The sequence below is a fragment of the Athene noctua genome, chromosome 1 (genome assembly GCF_965140245.1).
Source record: "Athene noctua chromosome 1, bAthNoc1.hap1.1, whole genome shotgun sequence".
NCBI classification, from domain to species: Eukaryota; Metazoa; Chordata; class Aves; order Strigiformes; family Strigidae; genus Athene; species Athene noctua.
This window is the reverse complement of record NC_134037.1, coordinates 82,528,343-82,551,369: the sequence shown is the minus strand read 5'-3', so window position 1 is coordinate 82,551,369 and position 23,027 is coordinate 82,528,343. Positions and strand designations below refer to the sequence as shown.

General features: G+C 41.9%; 1 protein-coding gene across 1 annotated transcript; it reads right to left on the bottom strand.

The window, feature by feature from the left end:
* C1H1orf198 (chromosome 1 C1orf198 homolog) lies at positions 1–22,617 on the bottom strand. Its single transcript, XM_074896719.1, has 4 exons — positions 22,164–22,617; positions 14,258–14,308; positions 4,375–4,926; positions 1–2,460 (listed from the first exon to the last, which is right to left on the bottom strand). The coding sequence occupies exons 1-4, from the start codon at positions 22,509–22,511 to the stop codon at positions 2,404–2,406; spliced, it is 1,008 nt and encodes a 335-aa protein (XP_074752820.1). The 5' UTR covers positions 22,512–22,617; the 3' UTR covers positions 1–2,403.
* Positions 22,618–23,027: the final 410 nt, after the last annotated feature.

The following is a 23,027-nucleotide window of genomic DNA, read 5'->3' as shown; positions in this document are numbered from 1 at the left end:
TTCTATTTAAAGTGACTTTATTAAAACATTGTTAATATAAAATGTGACCAGGTACAATTTTTTTTTGTAAGAATGTTTAATAAAAACATATTAAAGAAAGAAGGAGCATCAACTCTTGTCAAAGCACAGGAAAAACCTACCAGGATAAGTAAAAAGTTCTGCAGCATGTTCTACCAGCTGGTCCCAATGTGTATTAGGGTCGAGTTAGCCGATGGAAGAGACAGGCAGCCCAGGTTCTTCCCTAAGACGCTTTAAGGTGTTTAGCAGAGGTTTAAAATAACACTCCTCAACAGTAGGAGGCTTTGCTTTTGAATCTCTCCATATCAAAGTAAGACTAGAATGCGCATCTTCACGTTGGATTTTTAACTTTTCAGCAGCTGAATGTACAGAAAATTAGATTCACTGGTAACTGTAAACCCCAGGGTTAAGTCAGCTTCGAAAAGAAGGTGCAAGTCAATACTAATTATACACCTAAAGAATTCATGCTTAAGTTGTTCTAAGCTATATTAATGCTGGAAGCTTGTAGCAAACCAGCAGTAAAGTCCAGGCTGGTAGAAACAAGTATTTCCTAAACTGCTGAATGCAGAGACAATATCCATGAATTACCGGAGTTTGTACATCTCAGGAAGCATGTAAAGAAACTTCCAGAAGTCTACAAATGAGGCTACGCACTCAGTTATACTCTGTGGCAATCTTCCCCTTCAGCTAAGAAACCTTTTAAGAAAACACTATAAAAAATGGAGGTTTGGGGCTTGGTGGTTCTACTTCTCATTTTGTTTTGGGGGGGGGCGAGAGGAAAGGGGGTAGCTTACAGCATTTGTTTGATCAACGAGTAAGTTTTAATGCTCTATCAGCATCCTCTGCTTGTTCAGAGCAAGCAGCACACCAATTAGAGGCAAGGATTCTTCCAGGACATCTCAAACCCTTCCTGTAACAAGCAGAAGAAAATCCTGCAGCATCCAATTCTGCACATTTAACTGCCCCTGGCACTGAACCAAATGTCAAGTGCTAATCCATGAGAAGCCTAGCACAATTATGGTCTGGGAGATGGTGACCTTCTTATAGCCTTGGCTGGGACCCATTAGCCCCATTAGAGACCCGTGTTTTGCCTTCTACCCCAAACAAATGCTGTGGGACTATTGCTGAGGTAAAGGGGAAGGTCAAACCTTTGGCATTGGAGCAGACCAGTCACTGGCTGTGCGTAGGGGGAATTAAGGCTTCAAGGTGAGGTAAACACAGTGAGAGTCAGTGTGTAAATCATGCTGCATTTCAGAGACGACAGATTCAAACAACAGCTAGTCTTGTTCTCTACATTTTAAACACCAAACAAAGATCATTTGAAAGCAGAACTGGAGGCAGGTCTGCTGAGGGCCACCTTGAGACACCTCTCTGCATCTCAGGAAAAAATGTAACTCAGATGCTTAACACTGAAGAGAATGTACCCACAAGGAGGAAAAAGCACCAAAGTTGATGAGTCCTTGAGACGATAAGCTGCTTAAAAAATGACGAAGCCTTATACTGCTATGACCTCCCATAAACACAGTGGTTTCCTGACACAAAGGCTATCTATACTCCAGCAATTCCCAGTGCTGTACTTTCAGCACTACGATTATCAAGAGTTATGCCCTAGTAAGGAGGCAGTGAAATCATCAGGCTTGTGTTCCCTGAAGACAGTTTCTCCCATTCATTAGGTGTTGTCCCATCCACTCTACACACCCAAAGACTTTAATCCAAAGACCAGAAACACCTGTCATTTTCCCAGGTCATTTTTCTAACACTCTTAAGTTATTTTAGCAGATTTGTAGTGTACAAACACAGTGCTTCTTTGGATCCATCATTGTGGCAATGCCTTTGCCCTCTTCAAAAGAAAAATGTTTTCAAATAAGTAGTACAAAAGTTACTTTCGAACTAAATGAAATTGAGAAATCAATGCAATTCTTCTGTATGCTTATTTTTCATACTGTTTTTGCTAGTCATCTGAAGTATGGAATTAATTACTTGCTTATTTGGAACCATTGCATGTGCAATGCTATTTCTGACAAGCCATGCTAGCAAGGTTTCGATAGAAAACAGCAAGCTGGTCCTGTAGGTTCCATTTCTAGGATATGGAGACTCTCATTTGTATTTCTTTAACATGTGTATGGTAACTTCTCCCATCCTCTCAATACAGTAGCTACTAAAAATTGTAACAGATATTAAAAAAATATTCAAATGAAACCACACTTCTATCACTCTTTAAAAAACAAAAATGCATATGGTATTACAAAAGTTTATACAAAGGCAACATTTAAGAGTTTGAAAGTTACTTCTAGAAAAAGACACAAATGCTAGTAAATTAACATACAAGGAGAAAGATACTCCACTCCTTCCCCAAAATTGGTTTGATCTATTCTGAAGTATCTTTTACCAGTTGTCTAGAAAATCAAAGCCAGTCTTCAAGATAACATTGCTTGTACTAGTCTGCAAGGAAAAAAAAAAAAGATGTGGTTGTTAATTATGGTATTACAAACTCAGTACTTGAGTGCCTATCTACAGAAGAAAGTTCACAGTGTTGTCTGCCAGTATTTCAAGCTCTTCACCTTGTTCTAGGATACCTAAGATCCTACACCAGAAAATGCTAGACACAGAAAAATACAATGACCAAAAAGGCAATTCTAGATAAAAATAAAATTCTTGTAGTGGTCTGCAGGTAAAATGTTATTTTTTCCCCATGGCAAAACTACTACAGATGAATTTTTAAGACTAAAGTGGGAAATGCAGAGAATGAAACAAACGCAGAATGTAAGCATCACTTGAGCAATGGATTGCCTGTTGCAGTGACAGCTAGTTGTTTCCAGAAAACTACGCAGTTCAAACTTTGTTAACAAGTTATTTACTAGGCTGTCAAGAACATGCTCACACCTGCAGTGCTGCACTTTTAGCCATGACATTTAAGGTGATTTTAGTGTTCAGGAAGACTATACAAGGGACACAGCTGAGTCTCTGGATTCTCTTCGTAGAGCATGGTTCTCTTCCCCAGAACAGGGAAGATAATCCAGAAAAGAGGAAACAAAGAAAATTCTATCATACTATCTTCTCTGCTACTCTGTTCCATTTTGACATGGGAGGATTGTTTCCTCACAGAGACAAAAAAGTCAGGCTTTTCAGACTTTCAGTTAGCTACAAATCATTCACAAAGGAATTAAAACTGTAAAAAACCATTAATTTTTAGGAAAACTATCATGATAAATTATTTAACTAAAATTAAAGGACTGCAGTGGTCACAATTTGTGGCAAAACAGCTGAGGAAGCATTATGTCTTGGCTTCAGAAACAAAGTAACATAGGGCTCCAAATACTGAAGAGGCATAAGTATTGTTCTCTCCTAAGTGCTGCCGCTTACTTCTCTTGCAAGTTTTGACCTCATCCTGCATCTTTCTGACCTTACATCATCTTGTCTGGAATTTAAACAATCACTGTTTGGAAAATATGGTAGAGAAAAAGCTATGTGACATGCTTAAGGTGCACAATAATATGTCAGGCTTATGCCAGAGTGGTGCTACAGATTCCAAACAGAACTGCAGAGCTCTGTTTGAAGAACCGCTCCTCTGCTTCAGTTTTCAGGCTTCAGATCTCCTCCTTTTCTTTCCCTCACCATGTCATATCCTGTTGTTCCCTTTCTTTTCTCACAGATCAGCATCTGCTTTTAAATAGCTTCAACTGGCTATTGAGCTGCTTAAGGTTATTATTTGTTGTTGGGTTGTTTGGGTTTTTTTATTAAACAAAACATTGAGAAGGCTAATTCTGGAAGCTCATTCCATTTCCATTTTGGACGTTAAGAGAAAACACACTTGAAAGCAGTCCAGCTGCCCCAGAGAAAGCACTGGGAAGTGGCTGTTGGGCTACCACTTAAAACAGCTGAGAAACTTGTTCACCATTCACCGCTATGCAAGGTGTAGCAGTAAAGTATCCTAGAGTCTAGTTTATCTACTTTCCAAGTCAAAAAACTTTTTTCCATTGTGTTTTGCTGTTTCAAGAAAAGAAAAAAACAAACAAACAACTCTTTTATTTGACATAGCAAGCTCTTTACCCCAAACTGTTAAGTAGCTTGATGTCAGTTAGCCACCGGATGCCATGTCAGCATTTCTGGTACTATATTTAAATGATGCCTTTATCCTACGCATTTTACTACATTAAAAAATAATTGACTGAAACAAACAATAGCAGTTAACATGTTGGTTAAATAGACTTCTTTAAATTTGCTGGATGAAAAGTCAGCAAGCTTAGCTATGTCTTAATGCTTTATGGAGCCCCGAATCTTCCAGAGCAGCCTTGTCAGATTTTAATGTACTATGCAGTTTTAAAATCTAAGGACAGTGGATATAGCAGTCCTTACCTGTCCAGGCATTTGTGGATCTGTAAGTATAGTACCATCAGTATCTTCCTTGTTTGTCCTAGAAGATGCCAGGTCCTGTGGTGGGTCAGGAAGAAAGAAGTCATCTAGAGAACTAGTAGGGAGTTGCGTGGGTCGAGGTTTCTCCCATTCGAGAGATACAGAAGGTAGGCTGGGGGTGACAGGCTTTTCTGGTTTGGTTATGCTGGGCTTCTCAGCTTTTGTCATCTCTTTTGGAGCAGACTCCTGTCTGTAAAAAGAGGGAAGGGGTTTCTCTCCTTTCTCCATAGACTTGATCTGACTGGGGGTCAGGGACTGGAACTCAGACTTGTCTCCTTCAATCTTTGAGCGCTCTGCATTTATCTTCCAGAAGGAGGACTCCTCTTCCTTTCTGGATGCTATCAACCCATCGGAGCCAGGGGTCTTCTTGGCCTGAGAAGATTTAGGGACTTGGACACCAGGTGCTCCTTTAACAGGCTGCCTCTGTTCATTTTGCAGCTGGGCACCACCTTGTTCTTGTATGGACAGAGATGCAATGCTGAACTCCATCTGGCTCTGTTCAGGGTTAAAGAAAAACAGTATTTCAAAGCCCTTCACAAAGACACAGTTTTGAACTTCTGATCTTGATGCACATAGATAACACCTACGCCCACGGCTAGGCAACTCCCAGACAGTAGACACCACAGTAAAGCTAACCTATTTTCTCCATAAATATCTATATTTGTACCTACATAAAAATATTAATTTTTAAAAGTCAACTGCATGAAAACGTAAAAGTCCTAGATCTGCTGCAGAGGAGTCAGAGAAAGCATCTAAGTTACTCAGTGCCATCCAAGATAGCAGTGCCTAGCATGCACAGCACTAAAACATTAGAATAGCGGCACTAAAACATTAGAACAGTTGTGGATGCATTTTGAAAGCCAAAGATATTTTACATGAAAATATAAAGCAAAAAAGCTTTACAGTGTAGTTTAAAAGGCAATCTTCCATTATAGTCTTTGAAATAGCTGGCAACAAGTTACAACTCCATCTACTTCCAAGATAAAGGATTAGACATTACAGGTATGCGTAGATAAGTGGTTTTTACAATTCTAATGCCCCTCTGAAGGAAACTAACAACTCCAGTAGGACCAGTTCTTCACTTATTGCAGAAGCTTGTTATGCTTTTACTTGCAGTGCAGATAACTGTATTCATTTCTGAGAGGTAACACTGGGTCAAGGAAGCAACTGACCACAGTTATAGCATGAACCAGATCTTGCAAAAGCCACCCAAAAATGAACAGTACTTCAAAATGACCATTTTACTTACCACCACTTCAGTAATCTTGATTGTCAACTAGCTGGACACTCTTTAAGCTAATGAAAGTTAAGTCTTATTTCACTCAGAGAAACATGCAAGTGTTACTGTAGTTAGGAGCACAGCACCATAGCAAGTGCCAGAAAGGAACAACTTGATGTCTAGAATTTCATTTGTAAAATGGAACAAACAAGGGGGAAGAAAAAAAAAATAAATTGTATTTACTGTCGGAGATACGCTGTTGTCATTATGGGCCCAACTAATTTTTTAAAAATTCAGAGGACATTTCAAATACTAGCTTTTGCTACAAGCGGTAGCAGATATTGAAGTTCATTGCAGATTTGTGATGTTTTCCCCATTCTAATTCATTACCTGGACCCTCCTAAATAAAACCACAATAGCATCTATGGGCCTGAATCTCAAACAAGTCCTAGTTGCATATCATTTTTACTAGAAGTGTTTGATTTTGAGTCCTACATTACTGTGCATGCAAAGTTCAAAGGGATTATAGATCTAGCAGGTTTCACATGCCTAGTATTTAATATTCAGAAACTTCTCATCAAAGTGCAAATATTAACTCAGCAACTGATTATTTATAAAACTTTTTTTTTTTTTAAAACAGTCAGCAGCTGACTACATGTAATTTGATTCATGGACTAACATCCGATCTTTCAAAAGATCTAGATACATTAGATATTTTTCCAAGGTTATAGGCAAGAAAGCACCGAGTTCTGTGTTCTCATTAAGAACATACAGTGTTATCAAAAGATGCAGAACATAAACAAGCTGTAAGTAATGATAGCTCAGCGAAAATAAGGTGAGTGCAAGGATACATACTCTTACCAAACAACTCAACACCACACCCTGCCTGAAAAAAACTAATAGGAAAAACCTTAGTGTTTCAACGTTATTTAAAAAAAAAAAAAAAGTCATCATAACATAAACTTAAGAGCAGGACACTTTTCCTTAGATAAACTGTGCATAAACAAACTATGGATGCAGTGATGTCGAGGGTTATTTACAGTGACTGCCATTCCCTATATTAAAATAAAGGGATTTATTTCCCTAAGCTCATTTGGCAATACTACTGAATAGACATTTACCACCCTAAATTTTAAGATGTTTTAAGACTTCAGAACTGTAAAATCCCATCTTAAAAAAACCACAATAAAATATAAAATAGATTTCCACTTTCCCAATATCCAAGGGCTAAAAAAAAAAAAAAAAAATCTATCTTGGAAGACTTAAGAACGTTGTCATGTAGGAATTAAAACAGTGCTACTTTCTATCCTCCAACAGTCTTCCTCTTTCTGAGTAGACTGTCCCAGGGCTCACACTAGAGATGACAGTAGCTAAAAGGCCACCACAGCAGCAGTCAGTTTCAGTAAAATGATTCCTTCAGCCCCTCGGCCCAAGAGAGAGGGAAGGTCAATGTCCAGAGCGCAGAGGGGCCATCACAGCCCCAGATCCACCAGAATACTGTTGGAAACAGAATCCAGGAAAAACACTCATGGGGCAGAAGGAGGGGTCTGTTAGAACAAAAATTAGAAAAAGGAAAACCAACATGAAGGCTTTGCCTTTCGGTGGCAGCAAGATGGACATGCAAAGCCAGGCCTCCCAGGAAGTTCTCAAGCTGTGAAGCAAAAGCCACTGCCTGTGGTCATGTTTTACATTCTTTCCTATGGGATCCAAACACCAGCTCAGAAGTCTGGGTTGGAAGCAACAAAGAGCATGGCACTACAGCACAACTTCAGGCAGCTGGACCCTTTCCAATCCACCCGTGGATGCCTGTTCTGGAGAGGATGCCCTCTTTGTCATTTTAGAACAGAGACCATGGGGTGTACCTTTCCATTTCAGAAGACAGGACCACCCAACATTTAAGATTGCATATTTGTGTCATGGAATGCCTTGGAGATCAAACTGTTCACAACCCAGAATAATCTGAATAAAAATACTTCTTTGGGAAGACTACCCCAACAGGTTCTGAAAGCACTGCATCTCAGCATGATGTAAATACAGCCCTGAGAAGTCAGATGTATAATTCGGCTTCTAGCATTTAGCTCGAGAAGCCAAGAACTTCTGTGGACAAGTTACATATTTCAACGAAAATAGAATTAACACTTCTGTTTGACTTTCAAGGTTACTAAAGACATCTGAACACCTAAGAAATACAGGTGATGAAACAAATGATTAATATGCAATACCTTTCAAGTCACAAAATTGGCAATAAAGTACTATAAACACCCCTCCCAAATACCCAAAAGAGCAGCAGGAAATGTGAGTTTAATTAGTGTCCTGCTCTCAGTTTCTTACATGTGATTGCAAATTGGCAATTGATTGTGTCAGCAGGAGAGGGAGGGAAACGACATTTAAAAGACAGTTTAAAAAGCATTTCCTTTTCCTTTAGGTTTGCCAGCCAAGAGAATATCTTGTTGCATGCACATCTCTCCTGGCTCCAGTCAAACTTATAGTAGCAACTAGTCTGGAAGGGATCACGCTGTGTGTTCACTTCCCTTGCGCTTAGGCAGAGCTGCTGTGAGCTGCAGTTGTGTGCTTGAGCATTTAGCAGCAGAACTGTGCTTGTGGCACTCTATCAGCTGCCACCTTAGGGAAGCAAACACTGAACTCTGCAGTAAGATTTGATCGTCAAAAGTGAATTGTCATTTAGGCGCGGTTTGGGATTCTAGAGATACTGTTTTGGTCTCCAGCTGCTTTCACAGATTTTATATGACTTTGAATAAGCTGCAGTTTCTTGTACTTTAATTCCCCATCTAAGCAATAAAATAAAAATACTTTCTTTTTCCTTCCATTTGTCAAAACTGTGTTTCTGGGAACTGATCAGCCCAGAAAGTCTCAAGAGTTTACAGACAGCCTAGTACAGTCCCAACTGCAATTTCCAGAAGTTATCAGAATCCAAATAAAAGCTATTAACAGCAGTAGTGTTTTAAAAATACAGCACGAACAAGCCATTCTCACATTAAGAGAGAGAGGAGGAGAGAGTGTATGTGAGAGTATGCACAAAGCAGTATTTTGAGGCAGAGAAAACCTCTGTGTTGTTTTCAGTCTTATCCCTCTGGTTCCAAACCACTGTAAAGGTTAAAATAAAGGATGTCTAGGTCTTGGATCATCTTTCTGTCTAATAAATAAAGTAACATTAAAAATAGCAGGTTTTGGGAAGTTGTGTGTCCATCTTTCCTTTAAAAGACCATATTATGGTATTTAGGAATTTTATTTACTGAATTTAAAAATTTAGACCTAACTTCAGTCTCAAGGCAGGGATAATCCATCAAATTGTAATATTGGCTGTATATACTCATGGGAAACAATGTATTCTAAAAGAGAGGCACCACACACTAAGAACGTAGTAATTTAATAATACTGTATAAAAATCAGGTCTCAGTTCATAAATCTACATTAAAAACAAGATGACCAGAAAGAACCCAGGACCTTTTTGGTTTTTAAGCATCTTATTCACTCATCAGGAATGTGTAGTATTTTACTAAACAGTCAAGCAAACGCAGCCAAAGCAAATTGTTGTGCTTGGCACCCTGAAAAATCCAAATTGTTGAGACAAAAACTGCAGAACACTGTCAGAAGCAACTTGTTTTAAGAACAGCCTGATATATGCAGAGTTAAGAAAGCCAAGCTTAAAATGATTTAGAAGATGACTTTGCTTTGCTGAATGGACAAATCCAAAATAAATACGGCACCCAAAGCAGTTGCAGTTTTTACTTTCTTTCCTGTGCACACCGTGGCTGTTTTCAGGATCTTTTCAGAGTCAGAAAGAAATCCTTAGATCAGCAGAGATCAATTGCGAGGGCAAAACAGAGCAAAGCGCTCAAAAGCAATATAAGTAATTTTAGTCTGTACAGAAGGACAATGCCAAAGATACATAGTGTGGAGCTTTGGAGGAAATTTCATGATCTACTCCTTGGTGATATGAACAGCATTCAAGTCTGCCGCTGTTACTGGTTAGCTTGAGCAGAGTCATACTGACAGTATATGATATGTGCAAGATTTTATGCTCAAGAACAACTGTCTAATGATTGATATAGATAGTTGAATCCTTAGCCAAGCATATCTGGCCATGCACATTAAAATAAACCTTGAACACAGCTGCTATTACCACAAGCCGAGGGTTTTTTGCTCAAGATCTAATAGTCAAGAGTACTCTTACAGCAGTGTTTTAAATATCTGTAGTGTAGTTTCAAAAAGGGAAGGGAAAACTCAAAACCTTGGGCATCACTCTTCTTTCCTTCCAAGGAAGCACTGCCATTTATGCCAGCTTGACAAAAACAATCACACTGAAGTGTAGTTTGTAGCAAACAATTCTAATATCAGGCTGCTAAGGAAGGAGACCAAAAAAAATTATTTTCTGCCACTTTCTTCCTACTTAAAAAAACCTCCTGAAACAAACAGAAAACCAACTAGGACTTGTACAAAGAAGGATATTGAAGCCTGTCTTTTAGTTTTAGATAAAGGAAACAGTTTGTAAACCACATTTTTCAGAAGTCAAACGATTTTTTTCTTTCTAAATCACCACTGGGATTAGATCACTTATGTTGCAATATAATTAGGGAATTCAGACAGGGAGGCAGCAACCAGATTATGAAAGAGATTGAGGCTTGACTGTCTCTTTTTGCTTTTTTTGTTTGTTTGTTTTTAAACACACCTTGAAGGCTTCTATTTCAACAAATATCTGAGGGCCTGTTTAAAAGTAGGAGAGCTGAAGGAGGAAAAAGCCAGGACTTAAAAAGAAAAAAAGTATAGAAAGGACTCTCTAAAGCTACCTTCGCAACTATTCTATCTGTATCAAGACCAAGAAATTTTTTAGATGTGCATGTGTCAATTTTAAGCATTTGGAACAAAACCTGTTTTAGTTAACAGCACGAATTAGAAATAGATTCCAACTTATTCCCATTCTGCTCTGTGCATTCAGTGTGTTTAGCTGAAGTGGCAGACTGAATTATATTTTCTGCTCACTACTAAATTAATTTTTGAAAAAAATAACAAAAAACCACACCAAAACCAGAAAGTTCTGACTTCAAGAAGAGTTGCAGAGAAATTTTATTTCCAAACCCAGGCATGATTCTTGTTTTCCATTTATATCTTGGGGTCCGTGCTGAGTTTCACTGAATTTTTACTTCAAACAAACCAAGAAACCTCAAAGGCTAAACTCAGCCAAAATGTCAGCTTTGATCTCACTTAAACCTGAAGCCATAAATAGAGTGCCCTAAATTCATAAACCTGGCTTTAGCTCCAGTTAAAAATGTAACCCACATTTCCAGATGTGTTATGTTCATGAGGGCTCCACCCATGAACCAAATCACTACCTCCAATTCAATCTCTAGTTTTCAAATGTCAGCATATTTGTAGTGTCATGAGAACACACTTACCGAGTAGTTTCCTTCTGGGAAAACAGTTTTCTAGTTTTCTACGCATCATATTAGTATTATAAATGCTGTCTAACAACTAACTCAGTAAATTACACTGTATTTCTACAAGAAGAGATGTAAGAAGAGGTAAGACTTTAAATACACATAAAGAGCTAAAAATGGTGGAGATATTCATGCAAGTGTTTGCTGCGACAGGAATGACTTCAGCCATATCTCACATTTAAAATGAGAACGATGTTTAAAATGAGAACAAAGTTTACTCTTGACAAAAGTAAGGTTATCAAGCCCTTCGACAATGTTCTTCCCAAAATGACAGCAATTTAGTACACTATTCTCTGAATAAGTTTGAGAGCCATGGAATTAGGAAATCCATTGCACTAGCTACCATGAGAGAAATTTGTCCACATTTAATCAACTGGAATCACCACTAGCATCACTGTAACAGCTGAGAGAAGATCTGACTTGCAGAAAATATGTCCTCCCTTCTTCTCTACTCTTCTCACTACCCTTCAGTTTTCCTGAAGTTAGTTACAAATACTGATCTTGCCGCTTTGTTTTTCTTAGTCTCAATGTTAAAAAACAAACAAACAAACAAACAAACTACCAAAAAACTCTTGATTTTTACTGATTTACATCTCTACTTTCTCCTTCTCTGCAAAAGCAGACAGTGAACACTACATTCCCTTCCTCAGGTAGGCCAGAGCACATTCACGCAAAGCTGCAAAAGAACGAAGGAATTTCATTATCACAGCAATAACATGCAAAAAACCAAACCAAAAACTGCATTAAAGGGAGATCAGGGAAAAGAATCCCATCATGGGGTAGAGCTCATGGAATGGAAAGAGCCTGACAGCCTGAAATAACAGTGGGAACACATCTGGTTCGCAAGACACTGAATGTGCATTACAATATGTCAACCTTATTAAACAGCTCATTCAGGTTTCTTCAGTTTCCCCACGCTGGACCAAGTGAGCAAGGGTATTTTTTTCCTCAGCCGGTACCTCATGGAGAAATTGCCTTCCAATATTATCTTATTAAAGTACCGGTTAGGGAGGAGATCAAAGAGTAAGCATGAAGCAAGATCTCCACCTTTACAAATAGAAGACTCAGCAGCTGAAGGATTTGGCTGAAAGACTGACACAATATGAGGCACTGGGGAAAAAATCAAAAGGAAGAATCCACATAGACCAACCAACCCACACCCCATAAAGCCAGACAAAATGGTCATGCAACTTTTCAGTGTACAGCTGAGGCACAGCTTTTATCTCTGGTCAGTAAGGAGGGAATAAGGGGAAAGAGGGAAGCACAGTTTGATTAGCTGAGACACTTTTCTTCAGCAGTCACATGAGTGTTCCCGTATCATTCTGCGACCCTCAATTCCTCAATTCATTACAGAAAAGCATGAAACTACAGCACCCATCCACTGCAGTCCTTCATTTTGAGACACCAGGAGGATAGTAAAAATAATCTTAATCAGGAACAGATAAACCACAGGCTGGGTTGCAAAACACTCCACTAGACATACAAGCATTTAAAAGAAAAGACAACTACCAATTAAAAAGAAAATCCATTTGAGTGCAGATGCTTCTCCTCATGGATCACTAGTCAGTACATTACATGAAGCACTATCTCCAGGAAGTTCAAGTATTCAGAACTTTAAAAATCCTATCAAGGCAGAGCTTATAAATACAATTACAGCTGCCACATTCTCAAAACTGAGTTTTAGGGTTTGCACCAAAAAGTACAAGGGGAAACAACACTGCTGTCTCCAACACAGGATTTATTTCACCTTATTGTCAATGAGGTCCACACTCTTCTCACTACTTTGTTCTTGACAGCTTCACTCAAGTACACACATGCTAAAAGCCTCTTTAGTATTATACTAAAAGCCAGCAGATGCTTCTTCTAAGGGTCCTGAAAGAAAGAGGGTTTGCCTGAGCTACCAGGCTTCCACTGCAGGAAATCCTCCATTGGCTCCTGAACCACCACAGCTTTTATAAGGGAGTTTTAGGGCAAGTGAAGACTGGCAGTGGTTTCTCTTAAACTGCAACACTGTAGGCTTCAGGGACCCAGGAGTCACATCAAGTTATAAGTTAATCAGCATCTGCAAAGCACAGATGGGGTGCTAGCTACAGACAGTGACCTTGAGCAGGGAAGGCTGACAACAAGTCTAGGGTCAATGGAATTAATTTAGTATTCACTGGCATTTCCAAATAATTACTCCGTGTTAGGCTAAGATTATATTCGTGAACTCATACGCAATTATCTACACAGTTAAAGGGCAAGAAATGGAAGAAACAAGGGAGAAGCAGCTTTCTCTGGCAGATAAAGCCAGAAAACACAAAGTCTGAGATGTGTTTAAATTAACATGCCCACCACACCCAGTTGAGAAGGGCAATGAGATGCGTTTCTCATATCTTTGAGACTTTCTTCAACAAGAAGAATTAAACTTGATTTCCCACCATAAATATGGTGCAAATGTATTTCCTCACACTGCAGGTTCAGAAAGATGAACTCCCGTTCTGTGTTAACCTTATAAGAATCCCATCATAAATAATGCTTTAACAAAATACCAGAGGTAAAGCAAGGGAAAAAAAACCCAACAACAATAAACACCAAACCGACGCACCACAGAAAAATACATTATTTTTTGAAGGAGCTGCCTTTTGGAGAGAAAATATCACAGTGCTTCTAGCACAGCCCCAGGTTAACAAGTTTCATTACATTCTAGTACACAACAAAAAGATCAAGCATAAGACAGGCTTTAAGAAAGAATCCAATGAAGTTACTAGATAACTGGACCTTTCTCACCCCATTTCTTAGCTCCTCTACTCCTGACTTCAAAAGTGAAATGTGGTTTACGTTTATACAACATCTGAGACACTGGTCTTGCTCAACATGGGAAGTTATTTAAAAATTTTACCAAAAAAAAAATCAAGTAATTTGTAATGAATCAGTTTTACAGCTGCACTTGAAGCCAGAACATTAGTCCATGAAGTACATTTTGTGTTTCTGTTGATGTAAACTGAAGAGCACCCATCTTGTTTCATTTACAGGACGGTCACTTTGCACAGCTCTCATAGAATAAAGGTGATATTAGTCTATCATGTCTCAAGATGAATATAATATAAAAGCACAATGAACAGTGTCAAATGACAAACAAATATTAAAAATAAAATTGCTACATATTTACCTTTGTTTCCCAGGAGAATGGAGCCGAGTGTTCATCTTGCCAAGTTATGTCCTGAAATAAAATGAAAGAATGACAAAAAATCAGAAGAGCAGCTTTACCTGTGCAGGAGCATCAGATAACATTACACTGCACTACCGGAAGGATAACACCCACTACCACACAACTTGCTAAAAAGCAAGAGCACTACTTGGAGATGGCACTGACTACATTTAAAGACTGGCTGAAAGCAAGTTCTCTGAGGGTCAAATATCAATTGTATACCAATTTAACCTCCAAAATGTATGGAGGTTTACCTGGTCTAAACCTCTTAAAATAGTTGCTCTACAAATAGCTTTAAAACATACTATGTCTCCAGTTTTCTACTAGGCATTTTCTTTGGTAGCCTCTAGCAACATACAGGGACAGAAATAACAAGAGGAGCGGGGGCCTTAGGGAAATAAAGTCCCATTTTGTCCCCTACGCAGACCAAAGAGCATGTACGCAACCAGGCAGTCACGTGACAGCAAAACAGCTGCGCATCCATCAGGCCAAGCCACAGCTGGATCCAGCCCTGGCAAGACACATCATTATGCCACTTCAGCGACAATCAGTCTGAAATAAGTATTCTGCACTGTTGAAAGAACCACCTTACGCCCAGATTAAAATCCTGATCTGAAATAGCTTTTTTAAGAAGTTATTTTTCTGAAAATAATCCCAATTTGAGAAATTTAAATAATCTCTTCATACACGGCATACCCTCATGAAAAACATGTGACCCATATTGAAAAAAGAAGGGGTGGAAAAAAAAATTGTTCACATTTGTTCGTGACTTGCAACTAAACAATCACACTTCTATTCCTAGCCGTGGGTGAGGCTCATTTATATACTCGATGTTCACACTGGTAGAGGGAATGAGCTGCACCCTCCACCCTGAGTATACCACTGCTTGGCCACTCCAGTACATCAGGGAAGGAACAGGAGTTGGAAGAGCAGATGGAAGGAGAAAGGCCAGGAGTAACCATGCACAAGGAAGGAGAGGACAGGACAAGACCTGGAGTGCTTGTTTCACTCTCCTGTTGTTCAAAGAATAACAGAACTAGACAATGTTTTAAGCTAACACAGGAACCTCACATCTTACCATGACTTCCCTTTTCTTTATTTCTGACCTCTGCCTTTACAGAAATACACTTCTCAGACATCTGATAGCATTCTCCTCTTATTTCACCCTAGGCAGATTTTGCTGACCAAGGGCTATGAAATCACAATTAGAAGTGTCTGAAACCATCTCCTAAATGTGAAAACGTGCCATTCTCCAACTATTACTCATCTGTGAAACACAGGGTTTCTAGCAGCAAAGTATTTGTGGTATACACGAGGGTGATCCCATGCTCTTAAAAAGAACTGGGTTGATACAGACCAACTCAAAGGAAAGGCCTGGGCTCTGCTGGACCACAAATTCTGGCCAAAAAGGAGATATGGTACAGGAAATTTTTGCCAAGAACACAAGCGTAATACCAGGTTCTCTCTTTCCCGGAAAAGGATACTCATATTTATTAACATTTAAGGGAAACAAAGGGAGTAAAAGTCTGCTTTTTAGTATCTCTTCTATCAGTATTTGCACTGTGGAATGCTGCTGACCACATGGGAACCTCTTAGGTGGGATGCCTCGCAGCAGGTGAGTGTCAAATCATTTCAAAATCATTTTAGCACCATATCCTTTGCCTCTGAAACTAGTGGAGCTGGCATTTCATTTCTGAAGCACGCATGACAGGAACCAAAGTCCAGGAGGGAAGACAGACAGGGGAGCCGCGCCACTGGGCTGAGTCACACACACAAGAGAACCGTAACCCTTCTCTCCACATGGGGTCTGTACAAATAAGTACTTGACTTCAACCACAGCAGTAAAGGACAGAAATTAAGTCCAGCAAACAGTGTAACACTCCCACATGTCGTCACAGAACCTTAAAGTTCCAGACATGCAGGCACAGCTGTCAGTTGTTTTACCTAAGGAGTTTAAAGTTTCTTGGCATTTACAGGACATGCAAACCAGCTGTGGATGAGTTTTAAATGTGGGAGCAAGCCAAGCCCATCTTCGTCCTGGATCTGAGACAGCCAGTTCTTTATTTTCCTATATCTGAGACAAGTGTAGACAGCACCGGGAGGGACACCTCTTCACTCAATGCTCCCCGCACATCCTCAACTGAGTGACGACACCACTGCTGCAAGTGAGCCCTGCTGACAAACAGCTGTCCGCAGAGGGACAGAAAAGCTGCAAGAGGAAGGCAGAGTCAGGGTGTGGGATTGTCGTGCGCTGGGATATGTCATTCCCTACAGGACAGAGCAAGTCAGCTTCCCACTTCACAGAATCTGATGTCCTCTCAAAAGCCACTGCACTTGTTGACACCTCAACTTGCAATCTCAACCTCCAGTTTAGGCAGACAAAAAGCTCCTGAAATGAATTAACAGTATTTTGGTACCAATTATTAATTAAAAAGCTCTTGTCAGAGACAAAATCTAAGACCTTTACAGACTATTTCAAAAGCTAGAAGTAGTAGACACTTGTTAGGCAGGAGCAGTTCTCTGAAAGAAAAAGACCATAGATTTGTCTTCTTTAAAGGATGTCTCACTGTGTCTCAGGGCTGCACAGCCCAGCACACCTCAGAGCCAGTAAGTCTGAGGAGCTTTGCCCACATTCAAGAGATCTTCTATGGGATCTAGAAAAAGGATAAAATAGGCTAAGACACGGTTTGAGGATACAAAGCTTCAAGGAGCTGATGTCTATGGTTATTTGAAGTGTACTTGAAGCTAGGATGAAGGAGACAGTGGTCAGGCTCTGTCCATTGTCAGAAAAGGGAAGGAAGTTTGTGGCCTCCACCTCTAGTACCCCCACACAGAGGACCGACTGAGAAGCTGGAGAACAACAGTTCGACAATTTCCTGTCTGATGCACCCAATTCATGATTATCACCAACAAAATCTGAGAAATAACTTTGCTTTCTGCAGAATAAACAAGTTTTCACATGCTTGAAGAAAATGGGAGCAAAAGCATCAAGTATTTCAATATTCACAAAAGTAAGTTATGAGTGGAAATTCAAGAGAGAAAGGCTTCAAGGCTATTTATTGTCAACACAGATTAGAAGAGATCCATATCTGTTCAGCTGTTGTTTTCAGCACACAACAAAGCCTTCTTCCAGAAACAAGGCAAATAAAACTTTTGTTCACCAACATTAAAGAAGCTATTTTTAAGAAACGGGGCCTCATGCAACATATTTCATAGCTAAAAAGAGGCAAAAATCTGGCCATACACTTGACTTTGACAACCAGCTGCAGAATATATAAAAAAGAATCACAAACTGTGTTTGCTATATGTAGGCAGCTTGTTGCAAAACAGCATCTAAATTTCAGAATGGAAGACACTGGTAGAAACATGCCAGCATATCTGACATGAGGTCTGCTTAGGGCAGCTGACAGTAACCAGGCACTCACAAACCCACCAACAAATGCATCTTAGAAGTGCTATCAGGAATAAGACTTGCTGGTTATTGGGGTTTAACTGAACTCAAAAGCTGCCCTGCATTTTTTGTTATTTTTAAAAAGCACAAATCTGTTAACAGTCCCAACATAAAAGTTATTGCTATATTGTATGTTTGTTGCTTCAAAGTATTTTTAAGTAGGAGATAAAAGGGTCGATCCTCTGACTTGGTGCCAAAGTTCTTAAGGCTAAGCAAAACGAATACTGTATCTGCCTTCAGGTAGATAATGTCACGCTTCCCTATTAAAAGATGATGAATGAAGCTAACCAAGCTCTCTTACCTGTCTTTCTGCCACATAAAATATTTACCACATCCTAAAGCACATAGCATCTTCTTCAATGAAAAGTTTCGTTATTTCAAGTCCAATTTTTTGAGCTGTTAAGTACCACTCAAACACTCAATACCTCTTTAAAAAATACCTTAAAAAAAAAAAAAAAGAAAAATCAGACCTTAAATCCATGGGTATGGCGCACACTTGTGGATAAACAGGGACAATATTAAGAGAAGAGTAAGAACTTGTTGCAAACTGAATATCTAAACTGTCTTTCACTGAGTCAAACAGGGAGGGATCCAGTAGCATCAACTAACGTCAAGTCAGATGCTTAACACAAGCTGACCACTACAGCAGTCAAAGGGTGGAAGTCTCTCACACACTGCTGTTTTTCCATCTATTCCCCTCATGATGGTGTATAATTTATGGAGTACTTCAAAAATAGCCCATTTATATTACATTTACATTCAAACTTGGATTCTATTTTTAGATTTTCCTCTGCTCAGTTAACCTTATTTTCTATCACTACGAGCATTAGATAGAAACGGAGAAATGCCAGCAACTGGAGGCTTGTTGGGAAAGAGGAAGCTCTGCTTGAAGGTTGCAGCCTCCAAAAGCCCTCAGCTAGAAGACCTAGGCTGTCTAGACACAGAAAATGTTGGTGAAGCAACACATGGTCTCCTGGTGCTGGGCCCATGTGCAATGATAGCAAGACAATCTTCAGTGAACAGAACAAAACTTCCTTCATGGGGCTGTTAAATGGCTCTATTAACCTGGAAGAGATGAAAAATATATGCATGACCTAGACCACGCGACTCTAGAAAACAAGATGGAGAGGCAAGTCAAGAGATGTTGGGTTTCGCTAGGAGGAGATGTTGGAAAATACCAAGGCCCACAACCACATCAAGGTTATTGAGCTGGTGTATTCTCAGGCCCGTTTCAACTAGGAAGTCTTAACCTGACACCGTGAGGCTGATGGTGGATACGTAATGGCTAGCGTTAGCAGCTGCATGCATCCTCACCATGACAGTGTGGTGCACACAGGTAGATGCCAAGTGACCTGGGTGCCACCCAACCCCACTCTGTGCTTGAGAGAGAAGCACTCAGGAATCAGAGAGCTCGATTCCTGTACTTCCACTTCTCTCATCAAGCTTTTTGAGACTTTTTAAAATACCTTCAGATTTTTGACAGCAAGATGGGAGATTAAAAAAGCAGCTCTGGTGTCCTGGCACCGATCCTATTTAGGAACTGCATTCACAGTGCATGTAAGGCTTCAGTTATTAACTCCATGACTGGCAACGCTGCAATGAGGGTAAGATAATGGAAGAGAAGGAGCAGTGGCACTCAGCTGACTCAAGGCGTTTGCTTAGAGTCACACATGGTGCTGCAGTGCTTCTAGCACTACGAAATGACTGGATCCTGTTACTGCACATCGACTTTCTGTCACAGCCTGCCCACGCAACCAACATACTGAAAGGTGTTTTGAAAATGTAAGAGATGCTTATACTTTGAGAACTTACAGTCCTGGACTACAAGTGCAGGAGATGAGTTTGGCATTAGAAAAGATATACGGGAAACAGTGGAGGCGAGAAAGAAGGAACCGATTACCCAGAGATACAAGACCACTAGATATATCCTCTGGACCACCTTATCAATGTGGTCACATGCATGAAAGTGGGACTGAAATGGTGAGAGTCCTGGTTAGATAAATCAGTATCTTCCGCCTTCATCCTCGTTTTGCTTTCTCCCAAGTCCTCCAAAGAACACGAGGTGAAAGAGATCAACTTTCCACGCTTAATCAAGCACAGGTAGATCACTACAGATTTCAACATCAGTTAACAGGGAAGATGAGCTGTGGCTGGAAACATGAAGCTTTTGGAGCAGGTGTCAGCAAGAACAACATCAGACCAAAACACTCACACAAAGTGCTGCAACATCAAGTGATCCTGAAGTATGCAGGCTACTCTCCGTTTCTTTGCCTCAGGATACCATACACCATGAGACAGGGACAGCAGCCAGGACCCATCTAATTGCCCTGAGCGAGGGCTGGGTGACCACCGTATGTTCAGCAGTTACATCTTACAAAGACAGCAGTAGTACAGCTCAGTAAGCTGTCAGAGCAGAAAAGAGCAAGATAATAAAGCTCTGTAGACAAAGCATTTGCAAGCCTGGAAAGTTGAACCAAAATGGCAAAAGACTGGCCACAGCGGCTCTGTAACAGCAGGACAAGGAGGAACAATTAGTGAGCCAGGGCAAATATCCAAAAATCAGGTCGAATGCCAGCAAGGGAGCGGGGGGGAGAGGAAGCTATCAGATGAGCCAGGAAAGGCTCCAAGGCTCAATAGTGCAGCTGGAAGAACTAAAATGGAAATGGAGGATGCCAAAATGAGTAGAATCTCTTTTCTTGAGAAATATGATTTATATTAACTTCAGCTTGGAAGTCAAGGAGGAAGTCAGTGGAGGCAGATGCTTCCAAAATTGCACACTGTGCATTAAGTATTTTGATGAACTATGCTTTCTTTGGCTAATGGCTACACAGACACTAACACCAACATTATTTGTAGCATAGCTGTAATCTGGAGGAACAAAGTGGAGAAAGAAAGCAACTTGCAAAATTTCAGATGGACTCCCTAGCTGTTTTATCAAGCAGGAAATTATTATTTCCATAGAGTGCAGCACAATAACCCACAACATGCTTGCTTTTCTTCCGGATCCACATAATACAAAGCAGAAAGCACAGCAGAGCTGTCTGAGACTGGAAGAGCTTTCCACGGTCATTAACCTAAATCCTTTTGCAACTAACTTCAGGTTTAGGTTTCCTTCCAAAGACTGCCTGCACAACTAAATTTCCTGTCTTGTGACCTTCTATACCTCTTTTTCACCAGGAGTTATGGTCTAATACTAGCAAATATTTACCCAGAGTTTCTGGTACCACGGGCTAAACAAAACTGAGCTTGACTGCTGTTCTCTAACTCTAGATAAGAAGTGTGCGCCGGCACACCGGCACACCTTCCTCACAGGTGAAACACAGACAGCAGTCTTCCAGCACAAAGCTGGTCAGGAACCATGATGCCGATTGTCTATGTGTTTCAAACGCCTCTTGCAAATCCCATTGCAAGGGATAGCGATGAGGCAGCTAAAAGCAGCACCGTTCTCTTTAAATTGGATTGTTGATTACAAATGCAGAAGCAGATTATTTTTTTCTCGTAGAAGCCACATAAGTTAACTAACAATAGGTCACTTTAAAATATTATATGAATGTAGTGAAAGACATCGGCTCTGTAATCATACCAACATGTAGAAGAAAACGAGACAAAGGAAATCTAATATGCAGAATAAGAGAGATACGGTATCTGAAGAGCTCCGACAGGTCTTTGCAAGCATTGTCAGACCTTCCTTTTCAAGGGATCACACTCGGTAACATGACCCACCGCTCCAGACCAGGTGCCCTTATACCTATGGATTTCTGGAAGGGCTGCTACTCTTCGCCATTAGACAGATGACTCTCAGAAGCTTCAAAATCCATCCTTTTCACCATCTATCTTTCCAGACCCTTGTTTTTCCTGGCACATGACATGGAACAGGCTGCATTTTTTTAAGGTGTCAAAAATACCAAGGGCTAGAATGTTTTCAGCGTTGTATTTTTAACTGTGTCTAAAATTAGAAACAAAAAGGAAGAGATTTAATTCAGCGTAAACATTCTCTAGAGCCCATTTTCAGCAAGGGACTACTTCCAGAGCTAGCCACGGCCATGCCCCGCTTTCGAGGGGGAGCTGGTACCGGCCTCTTCGGTAAGTCTCCGTTTTGCGAAATCCACTTTAGGGTTACTTCTGCTGATCGCGGACGAACTCCGATCTGGTGCCTTTCCTGCTTTTAGGGTCTGACCGAGCGCCCTCGCTTACAGAGTAACATCCCGCCCCCCCTCACACTCGCGGCGGGGCGGGGAGAAAGCAATCTCGGCACCGGGTCCGCTCCGCCCGCGGCCAACCCCTAGGAGCGCCCGCTCCTCTCCGCAGCCGGGCCGCGGCTCCCGCCACCCCCGCCCGGGCGGAGCCCCCTCAGGCAGCCGCCCGGGGCGCTGAGGCGGGGCGGCCCCGGCCCCGGCCCCGGCCCCGCACGCCTACCTCGTCGCCGAAGCGCACCACCTTCTGGCCGGTGCTGAGGCGGAGGCTGGGGTAGGAGGCGGGCGGCGCGGCGGGCCGGGCGGCGCCGCGGTGCGCGGCGTAGCGGGCCTGGACGTGCGGCTCCACCAGGCACTTGTCGATGATCTCGTCCTGCTGGCGGGGCGGCAGCCGCTCCCACTCGGGCCCGTAGCGCTCGCGGATCCGCTCCTTCTCCGCCATGATCTTGCGCGCCATAGGGCTCAGCGAGGAGAAGTAGCTGAACCGCTTGCGCTCCCGCTCGTCCAGCGGCCGGTTGCCGTTCATCACCGCCGTGCGGGAGGCGGCGATCGCCGCCGCCATGGAGGCCATGGCCACCCCCGCCGCCGCCAGCCCCGCGCGCACCGAGCCGGCCGCGCTCGCACGGCGGGAATGGGAACGGGAATGGGAACAGGAATGGGAACGGGAACCGCCTCCTCCGCCGCCGCCCCCCGCCTCCTCCTCCTTCTCCCTTCCCTGCTCCGCTCCCCTCCTGCAAACGCCGCCTCCCCTCGCTCCCTATAAAGGCCGCCGCCCCGCACACCCCGCCTCCCGCACGCCCGGCCGCCCTCCCCCGCGGCGCGCCGAGGCGGGGGCAGGCGGCCGTTCTCCTTCTGCCCGGCCGCCGACGGGGAGGCAGCCCGAGCGGCCGGCGGCGGCGGAGCGGGTGGGAGCCAGCCCCAGGCAGCGCCCGCGGCCACCCGAGCCCCGCGCCTCTCAGTGCCCCGGCCCGCAGCACTGGTTTCCCGCAGCCCTTCGCCTCCTTCCCCCGGGAGGCGAGCAGGAGCACCCCACGCTGCCGGGGCCAGGAGCACCGGGAAAGGACTTGCCTCAGCTGGCAGAGCAGCA